The sequence below is a fragment of the Pocillopora damicornis genome, chromosome 3, assembly GCF_964200805.1.
Source record: "Pocillopora damicornis chromosome 3, jaPocDami1.2, whole genome shotgun sequence".
NCBI lineage: Eukaryota > Metazoa > Cnidaria > Anthozoa > Scleractinia > Pocilloporidae > Pocillopora > Pocillopora damicornis.
In genome coordinates, this window is record NC_142672.1 from 29,068,035 (window position 1) to 29,085,300 (window position 17,266).

The window sequence follows — 17,266 nt, forward strand, 5'->3', positions numbered from 1 at the left end:
AACGATGAGTACGTATCATTTTTATCTTTCTTTTACTTTAGTCGTACACCTATACAAGAATTATGACGTCCGTCTAACGGATGGAAAAGCTGGCTCGTTCGAGGGACGCGTAGAGATATACCGTGTAGGTACCTGGGGCACAATCTGTGATGATGGCTGGGGCCACGATGATGCCGAAGTCGTTTGCAAACAACTGGGGTACGGAGGAGCTAAATACATCCGTGCAGGTTCGCATTTTGGCGAAGGAAGGGGTATTATTTGGTTGGATGATCTCGCTTGTTTTGGGAACGAGACAAGCCTCGGACGGTGTGCTCACAACGGTTGGGGGAGTCACGATTGTACTCACTCTCAAGATGCTGGTGTCATCTGCGATAAAGGTACCATAGGCCAGAGAAAACGATAATAAGCAAGTTTAACGCTCCCTCACTACTACACCTTACCCTCCCTTCCCTATAAGCCTTTCTTTTTTTTTCGGACAACGTAGGAAGTTCTAGACCGGAAGCCGATCGATTACTTGTCGTATTTATTTATCTGCGATATTCAGACAGACTAGCCTCGTTCAGCTTTAGAGTTGGTTTAACCCTTTAACTCCTAGATCAAATTTATACTTCTCCTTACTGTCAACCTTACAATTTTATGATGTTAGTTCAGATAATTTAGTATCGGAACAACTAATTATCCCAAATTGATATTTTTCTTTATTCTCATCACTTATCTGGTTGATATTGCATTAATATTTTAAGGAAAAATCTGTCTTGGTCACTCATGGGAGTTAAAGGGTTAAATGGTTGCCTGTATAAACCGTGTTGCGCTGGAAGAATGCGAACGAATTTCATGAAAATTTGTCTAGTATTCTCCGAAAATTTGCCGGTATTTCGTTTGAAACCTCAATTTTTCGATTGAATTTTTGAACAGACCAAACGGAGACGCGCGAAAATTCGAACGAGAGCACGCAAATTAGCTTATCAAGGAAGAAAATTGAAAATTCTTAGTTACTTAGTTACAATGAAACGGATGAACAGTTCAGCAATTGCTTCGTTCAAGCTTATAGTATCTATGTAATTGTTTCTCTTGTTCTTCTCATTGCAACATCTAGATAGCGGTAGTACAAAATCATTAAGGCTACAGGACAGTAACACTACCAACAGTGGACGAGTAGAAATATATCGCGGTGGCTCATGGGAACCGATTTGCTACGATGGCTGGGATATCCATGATGCCTTTGTGGCGTGTAGACAGCTCGGTTTTCCTGGGGCCGAAAGCATCACTTCTGAACCCGTGAGAAGCGTCACTCGCTCACTGAAAAAAGTGCAATGTCGAGGAAATGAAGATACTTTGGGAGACTGTGCCAATAATGGTTGGAACGAGGGAAATTGTAACTATGGGTTTGCTGGCGTGATTTGTTCTGGTAAGTCACTGGAGAAAAAAAAATCACCTCACACAAGCTTAGCTGCCGGGTGCTAATCGGGGTTTTTGCGGCATGGAGCAGGGTACAATGTCTTTTACTCTCCTGGATCGCGGATAACCGTTCAGTATTTTTTCAGGTTCCCTTTACTGAAACTTACTATAGAGGCGGTAAAAAACAGTTTTCTTTGACTAAACACAAACCATTTTTGTCTGACTTGTCAGTTTTGTTTATTATAGAGAGAGGAACAGCGGAAGGAAATATCCGACTCCGAGGCGGCAGCTCCGAGAGGGAGGGTCGTGTGGAAGTGTTTCACGGAGGAGAATGGGGCACAGTTTGTGATGACGCCTGGACAGAAGCAAATTCGCGAGTCGTCTGCTATGAGCTTGGTTTCACAAGCGTGAGGAAGGTTTATCAGAGTTTTGGTCCCGGTATTGGACGGGTGTGGCTGGACAGGGTCAACTGTCGTGGAAACGAGAGCGCTCTCGTCAAGTGTGGTAATTCGGGATGGGGAGTCACTTCTTGTAGGCACTCAGAAGATGTTGGTGTTATATGCTCAGGTGTGTTTAACGATTTGTGTAGCGGCCTTTTTTTGTAAAATAAAAGAAACCCACGAGATGAAACGCCCAAAGAGTGTATTCCCCTCAGTCAAATGGAAAACTCCACATGGAGTCAGTTGTCACGTGGTATTTTTCAGCCAAATCCACCTAATAAGATTTTTGAAAAATGTTAAATGCAGATGGGTAGATTTGGGCGGCAAGTTATCATTCGTGTAAAGAGTGGACAACTAGCTGCTTTCGAGGCTTCTCTGCATAATTTTCTCAGAGTGAAGGCGATGTGTTGATCTGCTCTCAAGAGTCTGTGTTGTCTGATGAGTCACCTTAAATACGTGGTTTACAATAAGTGCAAACAGAAAGTTTAATGGAAGTCACACACTTAAACCGCGTTTTATTCAAAAAGTGAATCGGTATTTATATGTTTACTGTAGTGTAAATCTTGGGCGACATATTGCAAAAAATGTTTTTACATGTATCATTTCTAATGCATACCTCCACCTAGCCTAATTTTCTTACATGTTGATGACAGGGAATATTTGTTTCATTTTCAGACGAAGCCTATATTGGTTGCTACAAAGATACACAGAATCATGTTATGAGCCATGTACTTACATCTTCAGGTAAACCTAGATAAAACTCATGTAGATAAGTTCGGTACCGGTGAAATGTTTTTTCTTTAAATTGTACGCCCCATTTTCTGGGTTTTTCTTGGAAATTTTATGCTTTTCTAATTGACCTTTTTCCCAACCAAGATATGACTCCGGTGAAGTGCATACGTCGTTGTCAAAGCAAGGGCTTCATGTACGCAGGATTAGAGTGGGCTAATGAATGCTACTGTGGAAATCACGTGAGTAGTTTACATTCCCGTGGAGTTAGTTTCAATCGCGTGTCGTAAAACCCATCCAATGAGGGCAAAGAAAAATATTACAATGAACCAGTGACGACTCAAAATAAAAAAAGCAAACTGAACTCGCGGTAAAATGCGTGGAATTAAATCACGATAGACGTCATTTTAGCATCTGAAAGGTTGACGCTTTGGCGAGAGTTTGTTAGTGAAACGAAACAAAGAAGTCCTGGATGACTTTTTAAACCCAATTGAAGGTTGCAAGATGACATGCAAAGTAATCCTCATAAATATTTTTCTTTGTTACTGATGCAGAAAGCCACTGAAAAATCAAATGCAAAAAATGGAAAAATAAAAATAAAAATTTCCGAAATTTGCGGTAGTTGTTGGAAAAAAGCGAGATTTTAAGGTATATATTTCTGGTAAACTTGAAAAAAATTTGTGTTTGCAGTTTGACAGATACGGTAATGCTACTTCATGCCAATTGCCATGTCTTGGTGACCCCAGTAAAGTCTGTGGAGGGACCTGGGCACTATCTGTTTATCATACAGGTAAAAAGACGTTTGTCAGTGGGTTGATTGATGCTGAAGTTAAATACCTCCAGCCTTTGAAAACTACGTCGTATAAATTACACGTTAGTGAGATCGTCGGAAAGGATTGTTTTTGAGAAAGGGGCTTTCCAATCAAACGTATCGTGCAGTGAGGTATGAAAAATAATACTTAAGATTTCAAGATATCTTTTAAGGCTACTAGCAGTACTGAGACGATCGAATAAGCGGGTGTGCGTCTCAGTGGAAATAAAAATCAACTTGGCCGTGATTTGAGAATCGTTAAGGTAATTAAATAATCACCATGCATTTTTGTTCTTATGATGATGATGCTACTGCTTATTACTGTTATTAGTATTTTTTAATTGTTTTTTTTATCTTCCGAACTTTTGATGAAATTTTTTTTCCTTCTAGATCCAGCGATAGTACCAACCCAAATTCCAGGTTACAGCCCTGTCACACAGAGTAATTATCGTTTTGTTTTCATTATTCAAGCGTTTGATTTGTTCTCTATCTTCGAATGCCTTCTTTGAAACTTTTGCCTTTATATTCTCATCTTGTAAAATTGCTTATTGCATTCGATGGTTTTGTCTTGAGCCATTTTTTATTTTTATTTTTTATTTGCGTACCACTTTCATTTTTTTTTTCGCTTCGCTGTCACTGTTAGTTGGCTTTTATCTTAACTTGATAGTCTGATTATCTGACCGACCGACCGACCGACCGACCGACCGACCGACCGACCGACCGACCGACCGACCGACTGGCGAATTGACGGACTCTCTGAAGGACATACTGATGAGCGAACTAACCAGGTTACCGTGAACCTGACTCTTTGAAAGTCGCCAGGGTTGTTTACTCACTGACTGTCTACTCAGACATAGTTGTCTACCTTCAAAAAGATCCTTTGAAAATGATGAAAATGTTGAAGAGTAGCATATTGATCTTTTAGGCTGTACAAGACGTATATTTTCATTTTTACAATGGCGATATCAAATTCCTGATAAGTTCTACGCTGGAGATCATAGCAAGGGTTGGATATCATCGCCAGCCTTCCCGAACAAATACTACCATAATACTGTTTGCATCTGGGTTCTAAACTTACAGCCTGGCACACAAGCAAAGGTCACTTTTAAATATTTTCAGACAGGTGAGTTCATATGCTGAAAAAAAAATGGTTTTTAAGAACACTTGTTTCTATCAAAAGTTCTGCCACTGTGTTGATCAAAAGAAATTCCTCGAACAAAATTTACTCGCAATAAAGTTTTATCAAAGGAAAAATATCAGGAAAAACGAGAAATAAAAATTCGATATTGCCAATAGTTCTTCGGAAAGCGTTGAAATGAAGTACAATGAATTCGCACTCTTATACTGTGTATGTGTCGATTGAATTAGCGTACCACTTTCATTTTTTAATCGATGGATTTTATTTTTCCTTTTTTTAGAACAAAATTACGACAGTGTTGAAATAAGGGACGGCGACAAAGACTATTCAGAGCTCCTTACCCCGGCAGGGGGATTCAGCGGAAATGTTACCCATTCAGTAACTGCCTCAGGCAATGTGATGTGGATTAAATTTAACGCTGATTACTCTGTACACTATAAAGGTTTTAACCTTACATACGAAGCTGTTGGTAAGTTAGCTCGTGTATCCTACAACTTCTTAGTGTACTTAAACCGATAGAAGCGGTGTATCTCTATAAAACGTAAGAACTAAATAGTCATGTCAAATCGTTCTTGATGCACCTAGAGCGCCCTAGCGCACATAAGCAAGGGGCTTATATAGATTCTGTGCGTTAGTTGTCAGGCCTCCGCGTTCCGCCCGCATATGCTAGTGTCTAACGTTAAGTTTTTGTTACAGGTGGACCCACAGTTAGTCCAACGACCTCATCGATGAGCACAACTATTCCGCCCTCACAACTACCACTTTATCAAATGGTGGAGGGAGGTAGGTAGTTTCCTTACAGTGTTGTCCTCAAATATTTCTATATTCTATTAAAGAAAAAATATTAGTCTATTTGTTAAGTATACTTAATTTGGTTTTTGATTCATTTATGATGGCTTTTCTACTGCGCATCTTCATAGCAGTGATAAATAATGCTGTCTACTCACAATGGAACCTATTTTCTTAAAGGATGTAACGGTATATCACACCCTGTGAACACAACATTTGGGTACTTGGACAAGTATCACAGCAGTGGGTTTGTTCAAAGTCCAAACTATCCCTCAAATTATGACAACAATCTGCTCTGCCGCTGGTTCATACGAGTTGCCCCTGGTTACCGAATACACTTGACAGTAAGGGATGAGGACGTCGATCATGAAGCTCATGCAGGTGGACTGGGCGACGAACTGCGCGTGGAGGACGAAACGTCAGAGAAGAGTTCTAGCGATTTCTCGGCGCCTTGGTCATTTTTGTCAAAAGGATCCTTAGTACGTTTGTTGTTCGTGACTGACTCAGCGAACACTGGAAAAGGATTTTATCTCCGCTATGAAAGAGGTTGGTGGAATTTTTTTCGTGGTTGGAAAATTTAGCTGTTTTTCTTTAGCGTACTTGATATAGTGAGGAACACGGTGGTTAAGGGGATTACAACCGATCTCTGGACCGTGAGGACCTGGTTCGAGTCCTGGTGTAATCATTGTGTTGTGTCCTCACGCACAGAGATACTTAACACTCGCTAAACACACGCTCGTGTAGACGCGCCAATAACGAGTGCGTGCGCGCTGGCAAGGTGAGGTAGCAATCCTCCCGGCATAATCGCTTCCTGCTACAACAATCGTGAAAAGCTCGGCTTTGAACGGGTCACGTCACGCTTATTCCTAGCCTTAGCTTTGCCAATACATGAAATAGCAACGGCAGAGGATACTTTTGCGTCTGTGTAAACTTTGCGCGATCTTTGTGCTTTTGTGTCACTTTGTGTCATGTTCTGTATGTATTCTTGTCGTAATTGTCGCTTGTATAGGATTATAATTTGTATTGTTTCCGATAAAAACCTGCACGGCCACGCCGACAACTCTAGGCTTTGTCCGTAATTCCGCACTGCTGGTCTTGCATGTGTCTTGCAATGAAATGCTCACAGTTAACATTTGCTCAAGACAATAGCGTCACGCACATGCACTCGGATAATTTGACACTGGTTGGCTTTTGTTGTTGTTGTTAAGGTTTTATTCAAATTCAAATTAATAATAAAATTTCAAACAAAAATTAAACCATACTCCTGTTAACACTAACAAATAGCTATATCAAAAGATAAACGATTCTGAGCATATATACTTAAAACTTCTGTTTCACACTTGGTTGAGCTGGGTAATGTTTCTCAAGAGTTCTCGTTTGATATAGAGTGGTTAATTTTGCAAAGGCATAGTATGGTAATTTTGAAATATCCAGCACAAGATTCTGTATCTATGTGTGCTGATATACGTTTTTCTGTTCCCTTGCTCATTTGATCATCATCAAATAAACTAGATTCTTGATTAAAATCTTCACTGAAATTGCGGTGAGATAATTTCCTAGAGACCTCTCTTAAAATTGTCTGCTGTGAATGACATGAACAACCTAGGTAGTTATACTTGTAAATATTAGACTCATAGCGACATCCATTTTCATCACTTGTCTGCGATGTGAAATGTCAGAAAGTCAGCTAGTGCCTTAAAATTCCCTTTACATGCTAACCTCGCATCGTTGATCTCACCGCCAGATTCGTCGAAGCTCCTAAACTCTGTGCTGTTTTTATCTCAACCATCTTTCGACACAAGTTAGCAAATGCGTTTCTGGTGCATCAAGTCAAAAAATATTGGTAAAAGTCGTAGGAAAGAAAATCCGAAAAACGAATTAAAAACTTAAAAAATACAAGTCCTTGTTAACGTTTTTGCAGAGTGTTATTAGGTACGCGATGAGATTCTGTGAGAAATGAGTTTTAGAAAACATGAAATTTTCACCTAAGTTTTCCTCATGAGGTTTTCCAGCACGCTTCGACTTCTTACACTAGATGCAGTTTTCATGAAATGTTAAAGCTGTGCATACAGGAGCTAATTGCAGACTAATTGAATGCGTTAGCTAAACATAGGTTTCTACGCGTAATCTCTCAACCTTCCTAACTTGTGAAGATACTGTCTCTGTGTAGTTCAGTCCTCTTGCTTGCACCACTTCATTTTATTTCATCATTAGCCGAAAAATACATGGTCCTGTTTTGCAAGATTTGATTAAGTTTCCCGTTTTTAACACATTTGTTCACGTTTAGTTAATATTAGTGATGAGAGCGTGACTACGCACATGCCGCCAACGACCAGCCAGACGACCTCGACAGGTAAAAAAAATGTCCCTTTTTTCTGCATGCTTTTCGCCGTGCATGATGGGGAATCACACCCAGAAGTAGTAGGCGCAGCCAATGTAGACGGAGAAAATTCAGGTTTCGTTTACACGTGTCCATTTGCTTTTGTAAACGCGAACAAAATTCGTTCGTTCACAGGATTCCTAGGAAGATCTCGTTATGGAAATTTAATCTACCTGTCCTCCCCTCTCCTTACATTACCCAACTAACCATAACATTAAACAAATTATTGGTAATTAATTCTTAACCAGTTTTGTTAAATGAACTCTCGTGACAAAACATATTCGTAAGCTGAAGGCTTCTTAAACAGTATCTGTCGGAAGTGAATCTTGCCTTCCGCTAATTTTTACTTACAATCTTGCCGTAATATCTACGTACAGCCATATTAATCCAGCCGTCCTCAAACACACCGATAGTTTTAACATCTACAGTCCAGACGACGAACTCTACTGACAGAGGTATAACATTTTAATTGACCAAATAATCAAATGATAAAGCGAAAAAAAAACTGAGTGTCACTTTGATTAGTCATAATTAACATCGATTTAGCCCCAATTGTTAGAGACTCGATGGATGTATGGTCAATCTTTAAAACTGATTGTTAGGATAACAAGGAAACGCTTTAAATGTGTGTCTTTAAAGTCAATTTGAGATGAGGGTGGCAGTAAAAGTAAATCCCCGTATCGGGCTGTTAATTATTACATCATATAAGGCTCCATGTAACGTTATCCGCATATTATTTAAAAAATTATTAAAAGAAAAATGATAACAAAATTATGTTGATCACAACGGTGACAGTGTTCTTTTATTTTGAGGATATAATTCTTTCTGTATAATTGCTCAGATGATAACCATAACTACATTTTCTTGAATTGTTTCTCCAATAACACCAAAACATCGTGTAGTGATCATATTTAAAATTACTGCTTCAGTATTATAGCCACCTCGCGCAAAGAGATCGGTCGATACCTACCACCAAGTCTCGACCAATCAGAGAGCAAGCATTTCTTAAACCATCTTAGCAATTATACTAAAAAAATTGATAAATATGAAAGCATCGGTCTTAACTATAAAACAATTTGTTTGCTTTGTTTCGCATCAATTGCTTAACGTTACGAACAGGAACGATTCATCAGACAGACAAAACCATGACAACATTCAACAACGTCTTGCCAACCTCCACCATTCTGACGTCATCTACATTGATTAACCTCAAACCAACATCCGCTAAAGGTAATGTTAATGATTACCTTTTGCTTCATAGTTTTCTACTCTGATATCATTAGTAAGATATGTCTAAAACAAGTCTAAAATCTTGGTGCACACGAGCCAATTTTTACCTGACTCTTTGGTTAGTTTGCGTAAAATTTGTTGAATCACAAATGTTGGGCGTTTAGCTTAGGTTGGAACTGGCTGACCCGGTTGATTTGCATAATAATGAATACGGCTTTTTCAAGATTTTTCCGTATTTTTTTTCCGTATTTTTTTTCCGATTATAATTTTTTTTAATGAAAACCTTGTCAGAAAAGGAGATAATCCATAAATCACCTAAACATAAGACAACGTGTGTTGGGAAACGTTCCGATTGACATCCGATTGACTCAAACTTACTTACTGAAGCAGTCTTATATTAATTAAATGTTTAACCAGGCAAGAACCTCCTCCATCTATTACTATGTAGTGCGCGTTGTCCCGCTTCTGTTTGTTGCTTGTACCGTGCTCTTCTTTTTGTTAACTACGTTTTTAGCGTTGTTTTGCTATCGTAGTGATTTCTGCTAGTCTGAATGTGGGCCAATTAATTTTAATTTTACTAAGCCTGTAGGTATTTGAAAATCTGAATATGCCTCAGTTTTTTGGTTGTATTATTTTACAGTTGCACAACTTCTTCAGCGTACAAAACACGCTTCCTTCTATCTAAGACGTGAAACAAAGAATTTCCATTAAAATACTTACACCCATACGAAAACTCGTTTCAAAACCCTTAGTCTGTTCAGAGATCTTCTTTTCTCACACTTTTCTAGAGTACGAACGAAACAAGAGCCGCTGAGGATTTGACGAACGAGAACGCAGGGAATGGGGAGCTGGGAGAAAGACTATGCCCCATTCTGCATTTGTTCTTGTGCCCTGCGACTAAAAATGACTACAAGTGCTTCTTAATACTTTGAGCCTTTGTGGCATTTTGAAGCTCAGCTATCTGAAGTCTTGTTTGTTTTTCTGTTCCTTAGTTCCTCTAACTGAAACAGAGCCGCCTGCGACACGTGAAGAGAACACTCTAGAGAAGCAAAAAGGTTGTTAGTTGTTTTTTTCCTTTTTAATTGACATTTGCGACATTTCATGCGGAAGCTCAATTACACCAGGTCTTTCCTCAAACGCATGTAAAAGCAATCATAGTAAAACGGAATATTTGAGTATTAACTTTTGTTACATGTTATTCTGTTTATTTTCGGTACCACCTTTATTTTTTCTTAATTCGCCCGTAGCAGCTTCCCTTTGGCACAAAAAAGGTGTACATTAGCCTTGAATGCAATCTGATCCTCATCTTCTTGGAACGAAGGTTTCTCAACAGAGAAAATTTCCGCCAGTAATAAGTGCATATTATCTTTTCCTCAAGGGCACGGTAGCGAATCCTGCAACCTGATTGGTTCTTAGTGAGATCCAGAGTTTCCTCTCTCTGCCCACGGGCACGGTAACGCTTTGGAAAGTCGCCGAGTACATCCTTAGCTTCGTTATTGTTTTTAAGCAAATCAAGCTGATTAAAAACTCAAGACCTCGGCACAGTTTTACCCAATACGGACCGACCTAGGCTGGTGAATGACATAGATATATTTCGCACCAATGGGAATCTACTTTTTGTACATGAACATGATTTATCATTTCCGTCAATCCAGAAATTCTTAATTCTATCCCTTTGTTTTAGACTCTCGCCAGGATGCCATGAGTGGCGGCACCATTGCTTCCATCGTTGTTCCCGTTTTGCTGGTGATCTTAGGGGTGATTATTATCATACTGATACTGGTTCGTTTAAAAAAGAAGAAGAGACAAAATCAAGGAGGTAAGGAGAGAACAAGTGTGTACTGTGAGTGCCATACTATGAGTGCCATACTATGAGTGCCATACTATGAGTGCCATACTATGAGTGCCATACTATGAGTGCCATACTATGAGTGCCATACTATGAGTGCCATACTATGAGTGCCATACTATGAGTGCCATACTATGAGTGCCATACTATGAGTGCCATACTATGAGTGCCATACTATGAGTGCCATACTATGAGTGCCATACTATGAGTGCCATACTGTGAGTGCCATACTGTGAGTGCCATACTGTGAGTGCCATACTGTGAGTGCCATACTGTGAGTGCCATACTGTGAGTGCCATACTGTGAGTGCCATACTGTGAGTGCCATACTGTGAGTGCCATACTGTGAGTGCCATACTGTGAGTGCCATACTGTGAGTGCCATACTGTGAGTGCCATACTGTGAGTGCCATACTGTGAGTGCCATACTGTGAGTGCCATTCTGTGAGGCCGGTGTGCATTTTATTTTGATTAGCTAACCAAGGTCGTGTTTATTGAGAGAAACCTTTGAAAATGGAACAGTTCCAGATTGGATCACTTATTATTTCACAAAAGAACACTTCACCAACCGTTTCCGCTCAAAACGTGGTAACTTCTGAAAGTTGGAAATAGTTATCAGAAACCTTGTCCGCGTTCTCAGGTTGAAGGAGGATATAACAGCGGTCAGTTTTCGTGATCTCTGACCATCGAAAAACTTGGCGTATTAACTATTCTGTGGATTTGAAGGCGATATAAATATCCTAAATCGTTCATGTCTAGTGAATCATACGAGCAAGAGTGACTTGAATTTTTTTTTTTTTTGGCAACGAGATTTGATACCAACAGCGGTCAAAAGTCGGAAACGCGCAAGGAGATCAATTTTGGCCGGCGACGCGCCAATTTCTCGGGGAAAATTGTAAAGGAAAACATTGAGTAACAACCGCTGTCTTAGCAATCTGCAAAAGGAATCAAAACAAGAGAAACGGAAAACTCGAGACTCAAACACAAAGCTTATTTAAGTACGGGTATCTTGTTGATTTACCGGTCTCTTTTGAGTTTTATCAAAAATGGTTCTCCGCTTTTAAAACACCGTGACTCACTGGCTTGTGTAGTTGTTAGTAACTTGTGTGAGACTACTTCGTTTTAAGAGACTTAAAGCACTACACCCGTTCAGTACGTGCGTAGACGTTTTATCGTTGTGTACTCCACGTGCGGGAAATAAGAGCTCTCGCTACTTAAAATTTTTTAACCATCTCTATCGCCTAAACAAAGAAAGATCTATTTAAACTCGATAACTAGAATGCGTAATAAAGAGAATGAGCCCAAAAAACCTAGAGCGGTTGATCTCGATAGAATACGATTTTTTCCCTCATGTACGTGCCTTTTTCCTTGTCAAACCACCCCCAATTTCCAGTGTGGGTTTTTCGAATATTAGTATCTAGGACATGGCGTTCAAATATCCTACTAATATGCTCTGGGGAGAGCAGGCGTCGTCTCTAGCGATTTTAGCAGCCATATGGCGTGCCTTTAGAAAACAGTTTTGGTCACGAATTGTCCATAAATCTTCACTCGTTTTTTCCCTCTGATCTTGGTTTCTTTTATTCTATCTGTAAAATAACTTTTTTTACTTTTTATCGATGCATCTGGTAGAAAAATGACGATTTTGTTTCATTTCTTTTCATTTCAAGTTCGTCACGGGTTTTGTAACGAATCGTACGGCGATGGGGAATCAATCCGCATGCAGACGTCCCCGAGAACACGAGAAACCTTACAAGCAGTAACTGCCAATCAGAACCAAACTCCAGCACTCGCCTTACCTGCCCAGGAACCCACTGCTTACTTTACAGGTAAAGGTTCTATTTTGCCCGGTTTATATAAGATTGAGAGCGCGGTTTGTCAATTTAAAACTTTGACGTGACCAAAAGGAGCGCGATGTATCGCCGACATGTTAGAAATGTCTCGGAGAGACAAAACGCATTTATCGTTTTCATTAATTTTTTTTCATTTTTTGCGCACGTCCCGACCGCGGCGGCCCGTGTTCAATTCCCAATCCTGGATCTTACTTCTCATGTAGCTTGAGTTCCTTAATTGTTGTATTCCTCCTTTAAGTTTCTGCCCGATGCTCAAGTTTTGCACCCCCAAAATAAAAGTTGACAAACATACATACCTAAGCAGAGACAAAATTCCATATTCCAAGTGTGTTTCTAAGCTTTGGTCTTGTCTCTCTCTACAGCTGCACCTCCTCCATACAGTCAAACAGCTTCCGGGGACTATTTCGTACCTTTCGCTGCTCCTTACGGAGGAGGAATAGCCCCAGTAGGAATCGAGAACCCTGGTTACGCTCAGCTGTACTCAGCTCCTCCTGCTTACGAGGCCTCCGTACGGCAGGCAGCCAACTCTACAACAGCAACGGGAATTGGGTCGGTGACAAGTCTGAGGGAGGCCGCAAAAGATGATGGGTAGGTTTACAGGTCATGTTTGCATAATACCATAGACAGATAATTGTTCAAGATGTTCGATAGTGAAAGGTGATTGATTCAGTTGTCACAAGTCTGCATCCCTGAGAGAAATTGAACCCGATACAGCCAGATTGAGCTTTTTGACGAGATTGGTTATTTACTGAATCCATGTATGACCTGCCATTGCCAGCCAATTTCATTAATAATTTTGGAAACTTCTTGCCTGACGAAAGAAAGAGAATACGATTTTGTTACCTTTGGGCGTTATATTTTACAGCTACTTGGGATGCTCTTTTATGCAAACTGACATCTTTTTATCACTGGGCATTCAACTTATTTCATTCACATGTATGATTTTGGTACATTCACGGTCACTGATTCATCACTTCAGGGTTTATTGCTAAACATCACAATGACCAGTCCCCAGTTGGCTTGTTAACTGAGTTGATAGAGCACTGCACCGATATCGCAGAGGTCATGGGTTCAAATCCCGTACGGGCCTGAATTTGTTTTAGGCCTTATTTTCACTACAGCTCAAGTAGTGTTCATTACTTCGAAGATCGTTTTTATATTCATTTTTTAAACCCCAGTTCACTTGTGTGATTTTCGTGTATTCACAGTCACAGAGCATTAAAATTTCAAGCAGCTGGCTCTCTATCCACGACAACAAACCCTTGGCTCGACATGTGTCTCCCCATCCTACCCCACCTTGTAAATTAGCTTGTTCCAGGCGTTCAGTCTCTAAAACGAAGCGCGAGAGTAATCGGCGCTAGTAGCGAAGGAGTGATAAACGTGAGAGGTTGGGTCGGGTCGCGTAAAGAACGTGCTTTGTCGCTACTATCACGCCGTTTGCTATTTGCACTTGCTGAACACTTTCAACAGCTTTATTGGAAGCAAATTCTTCAACAGCTCATGGATCGTCTTAACAAAGAGCGAACTCCGTATTTAGGCTGGTCAAATCTAATCAAAATTAACAATTTCCATACCTAGTACACAACACAAGATTTATATCGTAAACCAAAATAATTTAAGGCAGTTATCACTTTTGATTTGTCCAGAACTGGACAGAGGAAAATAGCCGCGTGTCTTTTACGAATTTTCGTTCACGGCCCCTGATTCGCTTGCCTGATACTCCTCCACTGTTCCATAGCTAGTTTTAATTATAGTTGAAATTGTTTCTATCTTGCAGAGCCCTAGTGTTAAATGGTCTTGCTGCTCCTGGTAAGCTATTCAGACAAATTAGAGCAAGCTAGTTTCGAAATTTGTCCTCGTTTTATGACATAGTGGCCGTCTTAAAATTATCTACTCTAAAACTAAGTCTCCAAACTCTATTTGGAGACTTTAAGAATGAGCTTATTTTTGTCTCGCGAATACGGATTCCAATTACTTTGTGCTCCAACAGAAAATGGATAGAAAATTTGTATCGCACCGTCCAGCCTCTGTTTTGTCCATTAAATCTTTCACAAGGTTTCATCACCGTTTCCGTTGTGTTTCACTTTGACTCTCTTCTGCTGGCCAAATAGCGTTCTAACCTTTGAATACGTAAAGGTTTCGCAAGATGTCTTTGTTTTTGGTTATTATTAATTACACTTTGTGGATATCTTCTAGGCGCAGTTTATGCTCCGCTTTCCAGAGCAGTCCTTCCACCCATACGGGGCACTCAACCGACAGGTGATCCTGTAAAGAAACAGGCTCCCGAAGAGGAAGAAGCCGGTTAGTTGGATACAGCTACAGATGGCTTTATTGTAGACCTTTCTTTTTTTTTCACTTTTTTTTGAGTGATGCCTAGTTCATTTATTAATTTAATCTCTTGCATTAATTATCTCTCAGGCCCCCTGCCTGAAAAACCTCCGCTGACCGTTGAACATCTTCCTGAGCCGTCGGCTCCCCCCAGGCCTCCATCGGCTACCTCCCAAGTCCGGCTAGTGAGTCCTGCGTCTCCACCGGAAGCGGCAATGGAATTTGACACCGAAGTACCCTTCGAATTCCTTTGTCCAATTACAAATAAGATCATGTCAGATCCCGTAAAAGCATCTGATGGTTACAATTACGAGCGCAAAGCTATTCGTCGTTGGTTCCGAAAGAAGCGAAGTAGTCCGATGACTAACGAGACCTTGACGGATTTTGAAGTTCGGTCCAACGCTGAGCTACGAAGCCAAATCGAACGTTTTGTGGCAAATCATTCTGTTGTGTGACACTGTGTTGAGTTTTAGCTTGCAGAATAGGCGGGTTGAGTGTATATTGAGTTTTTCTCAGTCGGCCTTTTTTTTTTTTTAAATTTTGCTCAAGGTTTGTTTAGTCATAAATTTGTGTCCAACGCACGCTGACCGGTCAGCGTTGAATATTCAGATTGGTCCTCCCGACCGATTAGATAAAAGATTACGTACTCCTTAACAGCTTTCATTGCCTTTCAGTGGCTGGTAACCTCATAATAACCGTCACAAAGTGAACGTCAGTGTATATTTGGATAGCGTGGTGAAGACTACTGAAAACAATCGCAAATTGAAAACATTTTTTTCGCTTCAGTTTCCGAAACGGCCCGTCTCGGTAGATGAAGAATGCCACAGAGACATGCATTATCCGCTCAGCATAGTCGCTTTCTTAAAATAAGATATAAATACGCACTCAAAACTCCATTGCTCTATTGACGCTAAGTAAGTAAATAAAGTTTTTTCTCGTATTTGTTGTTTATGAATACAGTGTATATGTGTTCGTCATGAATATTTTCTCTTGTGTTACTGAAAGAGGCCAATAGCTGTTTGGTCCCCAGTTTTATAGGATATAACACAGAGTAGTTATTTGGTGGACTGGGGAAGAGCAAGCTTTGTAAGATGAATGGCGTGTTGATAATCTAAAGGCCGTTGGAATCTCGGCAAAATATCTTTATTGATAAATGAATGGTAGGTTGTTGCTAGTGGTAACAATTATTCACGAGACTCACCCGAGCAAGCAGTCTGTTTTGGGACGTCATGAGAAACGACTGAGAAAAATATGTGCCCCTTACTAAATTTGATCTGCTCTATTTGATTGGTATCTTAATATTAGAATGATCTTAAGAATGACTTCGAGTTTTGGTAGCATTTCCTAATCTTGTCAACGTGTATTAATTTATTTTTCCGAATGAGCCATAACCTACAGTTGTGTAAAGTTGTGTAGAGTTTAGAAATGAAGTGTTTTAGAATATTTGTGAAGAAACTTTAAGTTTTACGCGTGTTTCGTTTCATTTGTTTGGCCTAAAGGCATTTTGTAACAAGCTATATATAAGAAATATCTTGCCTGTGTAATTTTATAAAAGATTTCTTAAAATGACTCTCAATAGTTGCTTGTGGTTTTAAAGTCCTGGGTGCTATGTTGGTGAAACTGAGAAGCTTATTTTCACAAGGAGAAACATTCTCATTTTTTAAGGCCTATTTTGCGTAAGACCGAAGGGATCCCTTGACTACACCAGGCCCCAAACGCATTAATGCGTTTTCAAAAGTGTCTGTCTTCGTATCGTATCATATGAAATATCATGTCTTCAATCTCATTAGCATTTTTGTTCTGCTCTCAACTTTTATTTTGATACGCTTTTGTCTGTGGTTCATACTGCATTGCCCAAATATGCAGGTGGAAGCGAATGTGCATGTATGTGGCACATATTTCGTAGCTGGTTTTTAAAAGCCTCCGTTTTCACTTGAAAATACAAGAAACGGAGCGGTTGAAAAAAGATGCGCTCAACTTTAAAAACCATTCTGCGAATGTCTCCGTTTTCGCAGACAGACGTCTCGGCGTGAATGACAGGTAAACGTATCAAAAAGTGTGAATTTTCGATCGAAGACCCATTAGCATGGATTGGGCTTCAAGCAGTACTCAGGCGATCAGAACAATTCGATGGCAAACCAGGCCAAATGATTATCAGAGATTCGAAAGATCAAGCAAATCACGATTGCCCGGATGGAACTGAGTGTATGCATAACACTAGTTTCGATTTCCCTAATGATACAAGGGATACGATATTTCATTAATGCACTCTTTAGACAGCTACAGTGTAAACATTTTTACAAGTTGCCCAAAGCATTTCAATTTC

At 40.0% G+C, this 17,266-nt stretch overlaps 1 protein-coding gene across 7 annotated transcripts in view; it reads left to right on the forward strand.

Annotated features, from left to right (window-relative positions):
- The window catches only part of LOC113667904 (uncharacterized), a 33,067-nt gene extending 16,551 nt beyond the window's left edge, over positions 1-16,516 (forward strand). For 2 of the 7 annotated variants that reach the window (XM_089199166.1, XM_089199165.1), the window contains 21 exons: positions 42-377; positions 1,097-1,408; positions 1,645-1,965; positions 2,514-2,582; positions 2,715-2,809; positions 3,258-3,357; positions 3,769-3,819; positions 4,304-4,501; positions 4,797-4,985; positions 5,213-5,299; positions 5,486-5,851; positions 7,593-7,658; positions 8,063-8,140; positions 8,805-8,915; positions 9,908-9,970; positions 10,600-10,734; positions 12,430-12,588; positions 12,975-13,200; positions 14,390-14,421; positions 14,809-14,913; positions 15,031-16,516. In XM_089199166.1, the coding sequence (XP_089055292.1) occupies positions 42-377; positions 1,097-1,408; positions 1,645-1,965; positions 2,514-2,582; positions 2,715-2,809; positions 3,258-3,357; positions 3,769-3,819; positions 4,304-4,501; positions 4,797-4,985; positions 5,213-5,299; positions 5,486-5,851; positions 7,593-7,658; positions 8,063-8,140; positions 8,805-8,915; positions 9,908-9,970; positions 10,600-10,734; positions 12,430-12,588; positions 12,975-13,200; positions 14,390-14,421; positions 14,809-14,913; positions 15,031-15,395 (3,464 nt within the window). In that variant the 3' untranslated portion in view covers positions 15,396-16,516. The remainder of the gene's footprint in view (positions 1-41; positions 378-1,096; positions 1,409-1,644; positions 1,966-2,513; positions 2,583-2,714; positions 2,810-3,257; positions 3,358-3,768; positions 3,820-4,303; positions 4,502-4,796; positions 4,986-5,212; positions 5,300-5,485; positions 5,852-7,592; positions 7,659-8,062; positions 8,141-8,804; positions 8,916-9,907; positions 9,971-10,599; positions 10,735-12,429; positions 12,589-12,974; positions 13,201-14,389; positions 14,422-14,808; positions 14,914-15,030) is intronic. The other 5 variants (XM_089199171.1, XM_089199170.1, XM_089199167.1 and 2 more) reach the window with 4 other exon arrangements.
- The last annotated feature ends 750 nt before the right edge of the window (positions 16,517-17,266 follow it).